The 14777-nt window shown below is 30.9% G+C and overlaps 1 protein-coding gene across 1 annotated transcript; it reads right to left on the reverse strand.

The window, feature by feature from the left end:
* LOC136971337 (transmembrane protein 220-like) lies at positions 1-1685 on the reverse strand. Its single transcript, XM_067265790.1, has 6 exons — positions 1516-1685; positions 1328-1442; positions 1219-1248; positions 1080-1140; positions 766-901; positions 1-184 (listed from the first exon to the last, which is right to left on the reverse strand). The coding sequence occupies exons 1-6, from the start codon at positions 1584-1586 to the stop codon at positions 103-105; spliced, it is 495 nt and encodes a 164-aa protein (XP_067121891.1). The 5' UTR covers positions 1587-1685; the 3' UTR covers positions 1-102.
* Between the last annotated feature and the right edge of the window lie 13092 nt (positions 1686-14777).

Below are 14777 nucleotides of genomic sequence, written 5' to 3' on the forward strand. Positions count from 1 at the left end.
TAAATTTTTGATGCAAAATTTGATTAATTTTATTTTTCATAATGATTAAAATAAATCCAAATTTTCGGATGATGATAGGAGGAAAGGTGATTCGGATCTTCATTACGAAGAATTGTGAGCAGCAAACTTTGATTCCCTGCAAGCCTGCAGCCAAATGGCGATAATTAAAACACCTAAAAACTCCCTGAAATAAAGAAAAAATTTAACTCAGTACGGGTTTAATTTATTAGCAAGGATTAATAGATTAAATTAAAATAAATGTCTAAGTTAAAACAAACGTTACTCAGATATGAGGCTCTAAAATACTCATGTTTTAAGAGTATTCAGTTAAATCTGAAAGCTATAAAACCGAATTAAACTATTTGAATTAATTACAAGTATATAATTTTATGGTAAAAGCTTTAATGTGTAGTCATTATACAGTCAAACCCCCGAAGAAAGGTCACTGACGAAAGCATAAAAAAAATGGCAGTTGTTCGGAACTGGCCGCTGTTTAGAGGTTCAACCTGTGCTAATATAAATGGCAAACTGTAGTTAATTAATAACTACAGTTTGCCGGAAGTTAATTTTGATATGCTTAAGATTGAACTGTTAGGGTCCTTTGGAACACTATGAAGGAGAAAACTTCTTAACTCTTCTATACAACAGTCGAGAACTTAAAATAACTAACATGAATAAGGACTTTCTGGCCATCCCGTACTTCAAATCTGAATGTTAATAGCAATCCTAGCTTAATGTAAATTATATAATAAATTGCATAATTACCTTCCCTCTTCGTAAAACATTGGATTAAAACCTAAGCGGGGTTGCAAAACACGTGCAAACTCTATCAAGAGGTAAATAGAAAACCCAACAGAAAAGGCAAACGTAACCGAGCACATTACTCTCCAAAATATATTACCTAAAACGAAATTAAAAAACAAAACGTATGAGTAATTCTATTAATATTTCTGTATTTAAATATTTAAAGAATACATTAAGCTTAAAGTTGCAAGGTGTAGACGTAGAATAAAGGAGATAAAACGTGAGACACGACAACAAAGAATCGATTTTCTGGTGTATAATAAACAAATACTCACCGAGTATCGCAGGATATAAAGCAACAGAAAATGTCAATAGGGAAGGAATAGTATAAACTGCCTAAAACATTTTAAATAAATTAATAAATAAAATAAAAATACACATAAAATTACATAATTTATTAACTATCGTACTCACAATCCACAGATACCAATCGGGATCATCTATCTACAACATTTGATAATGATAATTGCATTAATAAAGTAATAATAACATAGAAAATTATGTGCTAAATACATTTACTAACCTGTAAATATGCTTCAAAGGCGAAAAAAATCCCCATGCCTGTGTTTATCCATCTCCAACTGCTCCATGTTTTCATGTTTGTTGATCTTAACAACGGTAAAGAATCGTCTTTAGCGCTAGAAGAACAACTAGATTTAATTACAGATTCAGAAAAATTTGACGTTTCTTTTGTTTTTAATCAATTCCAACCTGTTAACGTCTTCGTCGTTTTCTGACTCATCGCTAGAACATTTAATGATCTGCCTCCTTTGGAAACTCATTGTTACTCGCAATGCATTATGGATGCTTATCACATGATATTTCCTCTGTTTGATAAATATCCCTCATTTTTTAGATATTGAATTTAGAGTAGAAGCTTTATACTTTGACAAAATTTAGTAAAAGAAAATATTCACAATACTCCATATGATATAGATTCGAATCTTCAATTCCCCTGTCGACAACGGCCACCTGTAAACAGCGGCCATTTTTTATGTCACCGATCAGTGGTCGTTGTTTAGAGGTTCGCTGTACATTTTGTGATGTTTTGTTTTTTAAGTAGTGGAGATATTTTCAGTTTTAAAAATGATTTAAACCGAATATTTAGCTTTAAAATATTGATTTTACGAGGTGATAAAAATCAGTACAGGGAAATATCACATGTGATCACGAAAGAGAGAAATAAATAAATATTACTTCTAAGAATAATAAAAATTTTGTTTATTTATTTTTCAATGATAAATTAAACGTATTTGATCGTCCGTTTGTCAGTCCGTTTGTCCGTTTGTCAGCTCTGTTATTCGAATGTAACTTAACTGTAGATAGGAATCTTAGACTTTGTTACAAGCTTAACGTTACATAAACTGAAATAAGGGCCCCTCGAGCCCGTGCCTTGACTAGGACCCCTCATAAACTATTATCGAGAGAAGGTCACAAAGTTATTCCAGATCAATTCGAAATATTTACAGTAGTTATGTTATAATTACAAGACTATGTAATCGGAACACAATAGAACAATTTGGTTCGAGTACCAGATAAAGAAGGCCTCTTAAAGATAGAATTTTAGGCAAAAAATATGATAAAAAAAATAATAAAAATTGGTTTCATTAATTTTATGGTTAAAGTATACCTAGGTAACCCCAATGGCGGCGCTTCTGTTAGGTTAGGTTAGATTAGATTAACTACATTTTTAGTAGACGTTTCCTTTTTTTCTTTTGTTCAATAACTACCGTGAATCAATAATTAGTGACGTTTAGCACACGGCGGCCTGCCGGCGGCTCCCCTCCGGGAGGTCAGTCGGAAGCGCGGCCATAGTACCGCCATTGGGGTTACCTAGGTATACTTTGACCAATTTTATTTATTTATTTTTATAAAAAGATGGGCCACACGTTTAGTAATGTCCCTATCTCAACTTGAAGGATAGCTAGACTAACTATAGTAGTCTGGCTTTACCTAGATGAAATTCTTATTTTAAAAAGTACTAATACGCACGATCTTGTATTTCACATTTTATTTAGCTCATAATTTAAAATTTTTCCGTAATTTAATTATATGAAGAACATTTCTTAACACTTTATTATAAGAAAAATGCATACGTTTAATTAAAATTTTAAAACGCTTAATGGTACGTAAGTTAAATAGCAGAATTCAAACCCTCCTCTACTTACTCGGCGCTATTATTAATTAAATTATAAATGAATGAATTATACAAAAATATAATAAAAAAAATACATAATATACCTAAGATTTTCTTGTATTTGCCTTACCTTCTGGGGTTACGAGATACCCCAAAGAAAGAATGGTTCTAAGATGGTCTTTTTCAGACTAATTGTAAGTTTGGGAGTTTGGCCAGGTCCACAATGAAAGGCCAGGTGGGTGGATATTCGATAAGTCGAGACCCGTCTGTCCTTCATTCTGAGCCTAGTTGAATTCATTATGGGCTTGCTAAAAAGGTTTTACTAGCATCCGCAGAGCAGAGAGTTTTAAAAATCTTCTACCTTTAAAATTACGGCATTAAAATCATTTAAAACTAACTTTTTAAATATAAAAGAATCGCTGAATCAGAAAAATATTTTCTGAGACACGCATAAGAACGTGATTTTCCAAATTCTGAACAATTTTAATTACCCACGTCATCATTACTTTTGTAAAAGTAGCCAATGTCCGTTTGTGTTACGCTAAACTTCTATCGATAGCGATTGAATGTATTCTATAGGTTATCAGTGACAAAGTTTATCTTTTCTTAGAAATCATATTTGCTGAAGTGGCATTTGAATACTGTTACACAATAACATATTTTGCGTACAGTAATTCTGTGACAGTGAATTAAGGCGGTTATTTATCATATTATTGGTATATAATGTCACAAAGTTCACTTCTAAACAGTGATATTGCATTCTAACTATTTCAAGTGTCTACATCGTTCTCACTTTAACAGGATCTTTGAAAATAAGAAAACGATATTGAAACTGGTTAAAATACAAGATAATCTTAGGTATATTATGTATTTTTTCTTATATTTTAGTATAATTCATTCATTTATAATTTAATTAATAATAGCGCCGAGTAAGTAGAGGAGGGTTTGAATTCTGCTATTTAACTTACATACCATTAAATGTTTTAAAATTTTAATTAAATGTATGCATTTTTCTTATAATATAGTGTTAAAAAATGTTCTTCATATAATTAAATTATGGAAATATTTTAAATTATGAGCTAAATAAAATGTGGAATACAAGAAGATCTTGCGTATTAGTACTTTTTAAAATAAGAATTTCATCTAGGTAATTATGTAAATTATGCTATTGATGTATATTTTTTATTATTATATATATATATATATATATATTTATTTATTTATAAATATCTCTTAAAAAATAAAAATTTAAATGCCCAAAAAGTTATAAATTAAAATTTATTACATTAATTTAAAATAGAACGCGCGGATTAAACATGGTCGCGAGTTCGCGCACGACCAAAAGACTCGGCCTGGAATTTTTTGTGTTTTCTTCTTTGTTTAACACATAAAATGGAGCCATTTTGCTATAGAAAATCCTTTCGGGAGACATTTTCTTTGGCAGATCGCCCAAGTATTACCGTACGCCTAAATGTAAAAATGGAACGGAGCGATTTAAAAATTCGAAAATTAGAATTTTTGACGGATAGATATTTTTTAGATAAAAAATAAAAATCTTTCTAAATGTTTTATTCTTAAATGAACGCATTTAACAATAGAAATAACAGGTTTAAATCAAAAAAAGACAAACTAAACCGTTTAAGAAATTAATTATTCATCTCAGTCATGTCCATTTTCTCAGCATTTATTTTATTATTTAAACATAACTGTTAATATTCCGAAAAAAAATAATAATATCACAAGTTTCGTTAAATTACATCAAACGAAAATTTACAAAACTTTAGCGATTAATTTTTAAATAAGGAAGATGGCGTTATATTTCAAGTAATGTATTCTGTCTCCTAACCGGGAGACCGCGATCGACTAAGTAAAAAATATTAAATAAACTTAATTTATATAAAATTTTAATAAGTGTTTAATATAAAAAATATTTAAAAGCGATTAATTATTAAAAGTACGATATCCACCCGAATTAATTTTATTATGTTTTTATAAATTGATGTATAGTCATTTTTTCATAAAGAGAATTTTAAAAGTGTTTTACATAATTATTTATCGTTATTAAAAAGTATAAATTTTAATATTATAAAAATATTAATTTAATTAAAATAAGGAAATATTTATTACTAAATTAAGCCTATAATTAGTGAATATTAAAATATTTAAAAAAGTTATAACCGCGAGGAGGCGTTTTTTTACCGCTAAATTCATTCAATTTTGGTGAAATTTTGTAATTGGTAAGTACAGTTTCAAATTAATAAGTAAATAATTTATAATAAATTAAAAATAATTTCAAAGACAAATTTACACGCGAAGCAACAAATTAAATATTAATACATTTTGAGTTAATAATAAAATAATTAGAAAAGGTAAGTGTGTTTCATTAAAGGCTTGACAAGGTAAAGAATTAAGCCTAATATTAATTGATTATGCATGAAATATTTGCACATAATTAAATACAAAAAATTAATATTTACTTCGTTTATACTTCACTGCACACAATACCAATTAATATTTCCATTAGCTCAACCATTTCAGCTTTAACTTTGGGAATTTCATGGCAAAAACTCAATTTTTTGCTGATACACACAAATTTGAAAAAAAATTCAAAAGAAAACAAGTCTTTAGGAAATTTTTTAAAAATCTTTTAACCTCAGATTACTATAAACAGCTTCATGTTTCATGATTTTATGGTAATTCCGTCAATTCGCCATGTTTTTTTATGAATAAAACCTGAAGGAAAGTCCAAATGAGATTTAAAATTTGAAGCAAATCCTTTTATAACAATGCAAATTGGGTTAATGTTACCTTAGGTAGCCAAGATGGCGGCTCGTCTCTAATACCAGCAAGAAAACAGTGGGACGCACGTTCTAACCTAACCTAACCTATTCTAATAAATTATCATAATTATTAGCAACCAAATTATTAGGTTAGGTTAGAACGTGCGTTCTACTATTTCCTTGCTGGAATTAGAGACGAGCCGCCATCTTGGCTACCTAAGGTAACATTAACCCAATATGAATTCGCTATCACATTAAAAAATTACAAATTAATTTACGTAATACGATGATTAATTTTGATGCATGTTACAACACACTCGAACTGCATATACTAATGCGAAGTTTTATAACTAAATATAAAGCTAAATCATTACAAAAGTAATTTTTTATATGGATTTAGTTTAAATTTTACAAATTAACAATTTTGATTTTAGATTTTAATAAATAGTATCAAAATATCTAATGTTTAATGTTGGGAAAATCACAGATAAATCCCGTATTTAAACTAACAACTTGCTATAGAATATTGAAAACAAATCTAATCATTGTGGTTAATTTAGATGAATATTTTAGGTATTAAAATTTGCATTTATACACAATGTAGTCATTTATAATAAAGTTAATTAGAAATATTGTTTTGAAAACAAATGGAAGTAATGTAATTGTTACTATAATTTAATATAAAAGTATTTAATTTTTGATTATTATGATAATTTAACTTATGATTTTGTTTTAAAAATGCCTTTATTCAGATAATGTTCTATTCTATCTGAATATTTGTTATACGGCACTATTACTTATGTCTTATATAGCCTTTATAATGTCACAGCAAAGACAATTGATAAACTATTGTTTTGTACAACAATGTTATTCATAACGTAATACTGATAAATTTACAAATTTTTTTCATTAAACTAATTATATAATCAGATTTGTGGTATTATATTTGTATTAGTTGTTTGCTAATTATATAATCAAATGATTGTACTCGATACATTTTCAATTATCTATTCAAAATGTATCAAGAAGTTAAGATACCGATACTTCTGATTCGAGAACAAAGCACACTTTAAATATGAAGAAATTTATAACGTAATTCGAATGAAAACTTGAAAGTTTATGAATTGTAGTAATTGTATTACAGAAAACCTTGCAATTAAATCCTGAGACGTTGTTTTGCTATGCGACTTCTTGAATGTTTGCTTAGTATTTTTTTAAAGTAATCGCCTCAAGAAGCTGTACATTTTTTTGCTTTAGCTTATTGCGACTGTTAGAAACATTTTGCGCTTCCAAAATTTCTACACTTTACCAAAAATTATTGCAAAATTAAGCTTAAATTGTTATGTAGAAAGAACTAGCCCTCTTTTTTTCAAACGTAAGCATTATCCAGCGAATTCTTGTCATATGAGACACACGTTTTCTTCAAATATAAATCTTACGACAGTTTTGCCAAATTTACAACAGAATAAATCATTTGTGTGTATTTTTTTCGGTTCTTTACTAAAATCACGACTATAATTTTCATCATATAACATCTCTAATGCATTGATTCAGTTAGCTCATTAGAGATTTCCAAGACTAAAACAACCTCATGTAAACTTTAACTCAAATAAAATTTTGCATTAAAGAAATAACAGCAGTTTGCGTATAATAATTGTCCCAAGATTGTAGATTATTAAAAGGATCGCTTAAAGGTTAGTTAACTTAACCTGGATATAAACATAAAGTCATCATAAAGTTATCTCGATTAACTTTATATACTTTTCTGGCTGTTACGTACTGTACATAAGAGAGTGTGGCGATCGGTCAAAAAAAAGATGATTCCAAGATTTTTGTATTTTTGGACTCGGGACCTTGAAACGTCGAGAAATAATTTAAAACATTTGGGGGTTTTTTCTGTATGTACGGATGTTTTGAGTTTGTGGGAGTGGCACGAGTTTGTTCACCCACTTTTAAGCTTAATAACTCCTGTGCCTTTTGCCGAAAATTCTTTCAATTTTGCAGGAAAGTTTGTGTATTAGGAAGATTGATGCTGTTAAATTTTAGTGATTTAAAGGTCGAGGAGATGGAGAGATAGAATTGCGTTTATCTCCAGTAGGGCCAGACTTAAGGACGGTTTTACTGGTTATTAGCATTTACAGTTTTTTTTTTTTTTTATAAAACTCGTCTCTACCCTCAAAATTAATCTCTTTTTTATATTTTTAACTATTATAAAATGGCAAAGTTTTTAAAATAAAATATCGTAACAGATGGCGCCGCCAAATGTTGCCGGGAAAGTTAAGCGACTCATTGCTGGATTTTTTTTTTTAATCTAGTGCAGTTCTCTTTTTTAATTTCTGCAAGCATTTGTTTTATTTCTTCAGCTTTTACAGAAAAATCTTACTCCCTCCCGCGTAGCAGTTTTCAAGTATTTAATTGAAAAATAATGTGGGGAATCTTACTGTGTAACGATAGAAGAAAATTCTCTTTAAAGACGAAATAATAATGGTCCATTTATGGCTTTTTTGGCTTAACTGTACGTCGATTTTGCACGAGATAAATTGAAATCATTTGATTAGATGACTATGATTAATATTAAAATAATTAAATTTTAACAAAACATTTGGGATTCCGCAATTACGGTTTCGCACGGTTTCGTTATTTTAGTTGTACATAACAGTCATAAATCCATGTAAAATTGGCATGTTAACGGCTACACGACAAACAGTACAATTGTCGTAATAGCTCGAAGAAATTTGTGGGAATTTATCGATTCGATTTAAAGATTCGTTCCTGTAAGTTACCGGATATATATAATATATATATATGGAAGTAGATGGCAATCTTCGATGATGGATTACTTTGCTGTGACAAGCTTCCATTTTGGATACGTCGTCCTGTCTCCAGATTGGCAAGAGTTTTCTCCTATTGATAAAAGCTGTTTTAGTACATTCTTATTTAGATTATCTATGTGAACAGATTTAAACTTTTGAGTAGCTTTTCTAATGAAATTTCTTTCGGAAAGGTTATATTTACGGTTGATAAAACTCTTATTTCTTTGTGAAAATTAAAAATGATCGTGTCAAGAGTTAACAAGAATTTTTTTAAAATCTGTAACTATGCTATGTAGAGAGTTTTTTAATTAAAGAAATTGTACATAGTCTGTACACACTTCACAAAGTGTTGACATGTTTGTTTTAGAGAGATCGACGAAGATCGGCGCATAATTTAATTGTAAAATTTCAGCTCTGAATGAAGCAGGTTGGGACTTTATCAGAGCTGTAGATCATAACCAGGCCTGGCCAACCCAAATTGTTTCGCGGGCCACTTTGATTACGTGTAATATTACGGTGGGCCACAATTTAGGCAAACATGGTTTTAAAAAAGTAAAACAAATACAAAATTAATAAGATTTTATTGTTATACCAAGAGTTCGTACTGGTACTTGCGCATTATAACGATGACCCACGCAAATTTTCATTTATTTAATTGTTTTGGTATACACATAACGGGAAACAAAAGTTTTAATAGATATATAATATCGCTTAGCGGGCCACACAATTTAACGTGACGGGCCGCGGGTTGGCCAGGCCTGATCATGACCATGGGAGTAAAAATGTCAAAGAAACGATGGTCTTCGTGTGAAATTCTACATACTCTGATTTCAGGGAGTGAAATTTAACACGTAGATCATTGGTTTCTTTTGATTTTTGTTTTTACTCCAATGGTCTACAGCTCCGATAAGGTCCCAACCGCTCTATTCGGAGTTGCATTTGTGCCAATTTTTAATGTCTTCTTGCATTAAAATGTATATGATTTTGATAAAATCTGGTTTGCCTTCAGCTTAATTCATTAAGGGGGCATAATTTTGTGCATTTTTTTAATAATTAAAATAAGAAAATGAAATTTAGAATTGATCGTCCTTTATGAATTCGGTGAATGTAGCCTGTAAATATAATTTTTTTTCCCCTTAAAATATTTCCATTAATATAAAATATACTTTTCAATATTGTATAAATATTTTATTTATTGATTTTTTTAAGTAAAAATATTTATTTTTGTTTAAAGTAGTAATAAGAATTGAACACAAATGACGATATGGGGGAATGCGTGCAGCCTTAATTTAAAGAATAAAAATTCTGTCTGTCAGTTGGTTGCGAGTTGGCGACTCACCGTAGAGATTGCCGAGTTTTCCGGGTTTTTTCACGTGTTTAACACGTGATAGGGGTCAGTTTTTTCCATGAAATCTTCCCGGGAGGCAGCCTCTTTTATGTTTCGTTGTCATATCACGTCATACCGACCGAGGAGGAAGAAAAATGCAGCAGACTATTAATATCTGGCATCAAAATTCCAATCGATTAAATTATGTAAACTGTTAACGAAACATCCGACGAAATTATATTTTGATAAATTACGAATTGATTCTAAATGACGATAATTTGGCAGCTAACTTTTGCAATTAAATAGTAAAATTTTATTTATCGGGTTTTAAAGTTACGAAGATTTGTTTGTTCTTCCTTCCACTTTCAATGAGGCCAGCCTATATTTGGCCAAAGTTTTGGCTTCATTCAAAGATTAGTAACAACGAACAAAATTAAATAAAATTTGATTGTAAATGTTAAATTTGGCGCGCATTTTGAAAGGTTACGTGTGCCATCAAAGAGGAGGAGGAGGAAGAATTCAACACAATTTGTAAGAGACTTTAGTCACTGACGTGAAATATCAAGGTAGAGGCAGATTTTTTACTGAACTCGTAACGAGGCATCAAAGTTCAATCCCTTCATCCTTTTTTTAAAATAAACTAACATAAATTTGAGGAGAAAATGCTTTTAAGTGACCATGAAAGTAATTTTCAAGTTCGTAAAGAGGTTTCATCCGATTCTCATGACTACAACAAAACATATCTTCAGTACTTCTGGAATTAAAAGGGTGCAAGGGACTTTTGACTCATGCAATCCTTCCTCTGTCTCTTATTCATTAATATGCGGTTGGCTCTCTTGCTTCTTGCCTAAGTAGAAATGGCCCTGAGTAGTTTTACTGTGGAGCGACCTGCTTGATGCCAATCATCCCTCATTTATTTGAACTTGGAACGAACCAGCGCTCTAGGTGGGGGGTTAACAACAGCACTCCGTCTTCTCTGCCGTCTCTCACGTCAGATAATCGAAGCTAAGCAGCATGGGGATCCAAGTACTAGCCAGGACTCACGCTGTTCGATGATCCGATGCGTGTTCAGCGAGGACTAGTTGTAAATTAAGAGTTATATATATATAATATAATAATAAAAAACCTACAATAACAATATATAATAAATTTATTAATAGGTTTATTCCCTATACCAGGGATGACCAAATCTTGTACGATAGGAACCACGAGGATCTAGATCTTTGGCCACCTATTAGTTTTCAGGTTTTAAGCTGTCTTTCCTGTTTAAAATGTATTTTTGTTTGGATACCGTCAGGTTGTCTATTCGTTAATTTTAATTCCTAACTCATTATCCTCACAACTCTGAAGATATTCGACTATCTCTAATTAATACTAAACTTAAATTACAAATTTAAAATTGATCTTTGCCATATTTTATCGATCTTTTTCTTAATTTTCGTTATTTAATATTAATCAATCGCATTTTAAAATCAATTTTTAACGACAACGGTCGTTAGAGAGCAATTTCGATTGGCACTTTTACGCAAGGATTAAGGCGATAATTTTCGTTCTATTCTTAATGTATCGATCCATGTAAATGAATTCGTTGAATCGTGTATCCTACGAGACTTAACATTTAACATACAAAACACGATGATAAATTGCATTAAAGTGTAACGATGAAGTGTTTTTTAAAATGAAAATTTTGAGTTTCTTCCAACTTAAATGTGAGAAAGCGTTGCTGCTTGAAATACATAAACAAAATTGGAATTTATATATTAAAAAATGCGTTTTAAATTCCTAAAATATGTCTTAGTCTCACAATTTCTTGAAATATTAACTTTTCTAAATTAATTTATTCTGTTAGTTAAAACATAAAGATCCCATCTCCAGGAACTACAACTGGTTCCCTACCTTCTTCCATTGATCCCTTTCAATATTATATACTATACATTATATAATATATTATACATAAATATATGTGCAACAGCCCCATACATAAGTTTTAAAAAACGTCTCCCTGCACTCGTGAGCAAAAAAATGTGTGGAATTTCTAATATTTGCAAAGTTTTATCGATCCTGTTGGGAGATCCTGGAGGTAGGAGCCAGAATCCTAGAAAATCTAGACCCTATATTTAATAAAAATTGAAGAAATACCACAAACTCATTTCAAATTTGTCATTTTCTAGTCAAATATGTTAATTTTTCCAGTATTTTGTTCTATATAACCAAGCTTTAATCCAGACAAATTCACATTTTGGTGCAGTAAATGCTAGAATTATTCTCCAAAAACGTATGTAGGATAAATAATAAATTATTAACGTTAATTTAATTAAATTACTTCACTTAAAATTTATAATATATTTAGAATAGCCGTTTATTAATTCTCACTACATCAGTTTTTAAAGAGAGAAACCGTCGAGAGATATCGACTTGTTCTTAACTGGTCGATACATCAGTTGCGATATATATATATATATATAAAGTATAAATATATAATTTATTACATCTTACAGATCTAAATCCGAATATTTTATTCATAAATTAGATTATAATTTCACGCAAGTAACAAATTTTAGCGTAGATAGTAAGAAATTCGTCGCCACTTCATCCTTAATAAGCTGCTAGAACTTCCTAAATTTCAATCATACACAGTAAAAACCTGTCAATAAACGGAAAAATATTCGGTACAGTACGAGTCCGGTTTACATTACGTTTCACTTTAACATTAATTTCAATATATTCTCTCCATTTTAAATAAGAATTTAGATTAGAGGAGTGTGTTCGAGGCCTTAATTGCTTTGCTAACGTTAATCACTTTTACTAAATGAAATTAACTTTATATAGATAAAAATGGGTGTGTTACGCATCATTTAGTAAGGTTTTACTACTAACTTTCCGTCGGGTATGTGTAGAAATAATAAAGTTTATCTCTGCAATCGATACGACGAATGACTTATTTTGTATTGGAGGAGAATCGATTTCGCTCCTCCGACTGCTTCAAGTCGATGGGTTAATGGCGAGGAAATAGATGGACACAGAAAATGACTTGTTAACAGTAAAGGGAAATTAATTAATTCTGGATTATACACAATCGCTTATGAAATGTTTAATAATACCTGCTTGCTCGGATATTTTTTATTGCTACTCTCGTAAGTTGAGACTCGAAGCGAGCCTAAGAAATTCGTAATTACACCAATCCAAAAATAAAAATAGCAATTTGAAGTACGGTTATCGGTCAAAAATGACCCAAAATTTTTACTTTTTTTGGACTCTGGGAACTAGAAACATCGAGAAATGCAAACAATGTGGAAGGGGGTTTACAGTGTGTATGGATGTTAGCGTATGGTGGGCACGATTTTGTTCACCCACTTTGAAGCTTAATAACTCCCGTGCCCTTCGTCAAAAATTTCTGAAATTTCGCAAGAAGTTTTGTGTATTAGGGGGACTGACGCTGTTAAATTTTGATAGTTAAAGGTCGAGGGGATGGGAAGATACGGGGAGTCACGTGTCGTATCTCGAGTGGGGTTAGACTTACTGATTTTACTCGTTATAATCAATAGGAAACTCGTCTCTACCCTCAAAATGAAGCTTTTTACTATTTTATAATGAAATTTCTTAATAAAATCTCATAACAAATGGTGTTCCTCACATAATTTTAACTCTTGCCGGGAAAGTTACACATTTGTGGGTTATTTTAAGGTTAATTATCGCCTGGAAATGTCAAAAAGTTAAAATATTCTGTTCAATTCAGCCATGATAATTTAACTGATTTAATTTGGTCTTATAGTAGAAAATTACCATCAGAAGTGTAATTTATTAAGGCTCAATTAATGCGAGAAATTAGACAATTTAAGATTTAATAAACCAATCATTTTATAGAAATAAAAATCCACTTTTTATTTATTTTTTCAGATTTTTCGACTTCTTACCGGACTCTACGTATCATCTAATTTAGTGAGATTTATCTCTAGTAATGGTTTTTTTAATTTACATAAAATTCGCTTCGCCGAACATAAGAATATAATTAGTCTCCAGGGAGTAGTAATCGGCAGATGCAAACTCTTAAGATAAATTAGAACCGTGTTTCTCAACCAGTGGGACGCGAGATCGCACTATTTTTGGTAGGCTAAAAGGAGGTCGCAAGGCGAAAACAGAGGTTGAAGTTCTAGGTTGAGGTTATTCTGCTGCTGCTGCTTGGGGCAGTTAAAAATATTCACGCTACCCAATGAGCCATCAAAAATCTTATCTGTTTTAAAGTTTACTTTCTTAATCAGTACGCTTAAACGATCAGGATACGAACGACCTTGAGATTATTCCATAAAAAAACCCGTTAAAAATGTCAGTTAAATCGAATCGAATTCAAAAATTTGAAATCGAAATAAACGAACTTTTTTTTAAAAAAAAATAACGGACTTTTCGGCCGTTAAATCGAATTTAACCGCTTTAAAGGGGGAAACTTCGCATTTTTTTTGTTCTTTGGAGAAAAATTTGACATTTCCGTCACAGATCCATCCTGCCGCATTCTCCTTTTCCCGGCATGCACCCGCCGATGTGGTGTGACGTCACGGATTTGGGAATCTTCTATCGCCGAGCATTCGTAGGGGCTATCGAATATTCCAAATAATGTTCACTCTATGGTACATAACTTACTTTATAAAAGGGTAAGCACACCTCTTCCAATTTTTTTTCCTCTCCATCCGATCCTAGCGGTACTCTCGAGATTCTGGCGCTCCTTTCTATCACCCCAACGAAAGAAACCCTTAAGAATATAAGTATATATAAATTTTGGGGGTTAATTAAATTATCTTTAAAGTAATTTCGGTAGACGGTGCGACGTGCCGACATTGTTAGATTAATTTCCTTTTGTGTGGCTTCTTCTCATTCACCTGTGTCGCATCCTAAAAACAGCTTTGAAGGTCGTTCTTAGGACG

This window comes from Centruroides vittatus, unplaced genomic scaffold (genome assembly GCF_030686945.1).
Source record: "Centruroides vittatus isolate TY-2023 unplaced genomic scaffold, ASM3068694v2 contig_2460, whole genome shotgun sequence".
Classification (NCBI taxonomy): Eukaryota; Metazoa; Arthropoda; class Arachnida; order Scorpiones; family Buthidae; genus Centruroides; species Centruroides vittatus.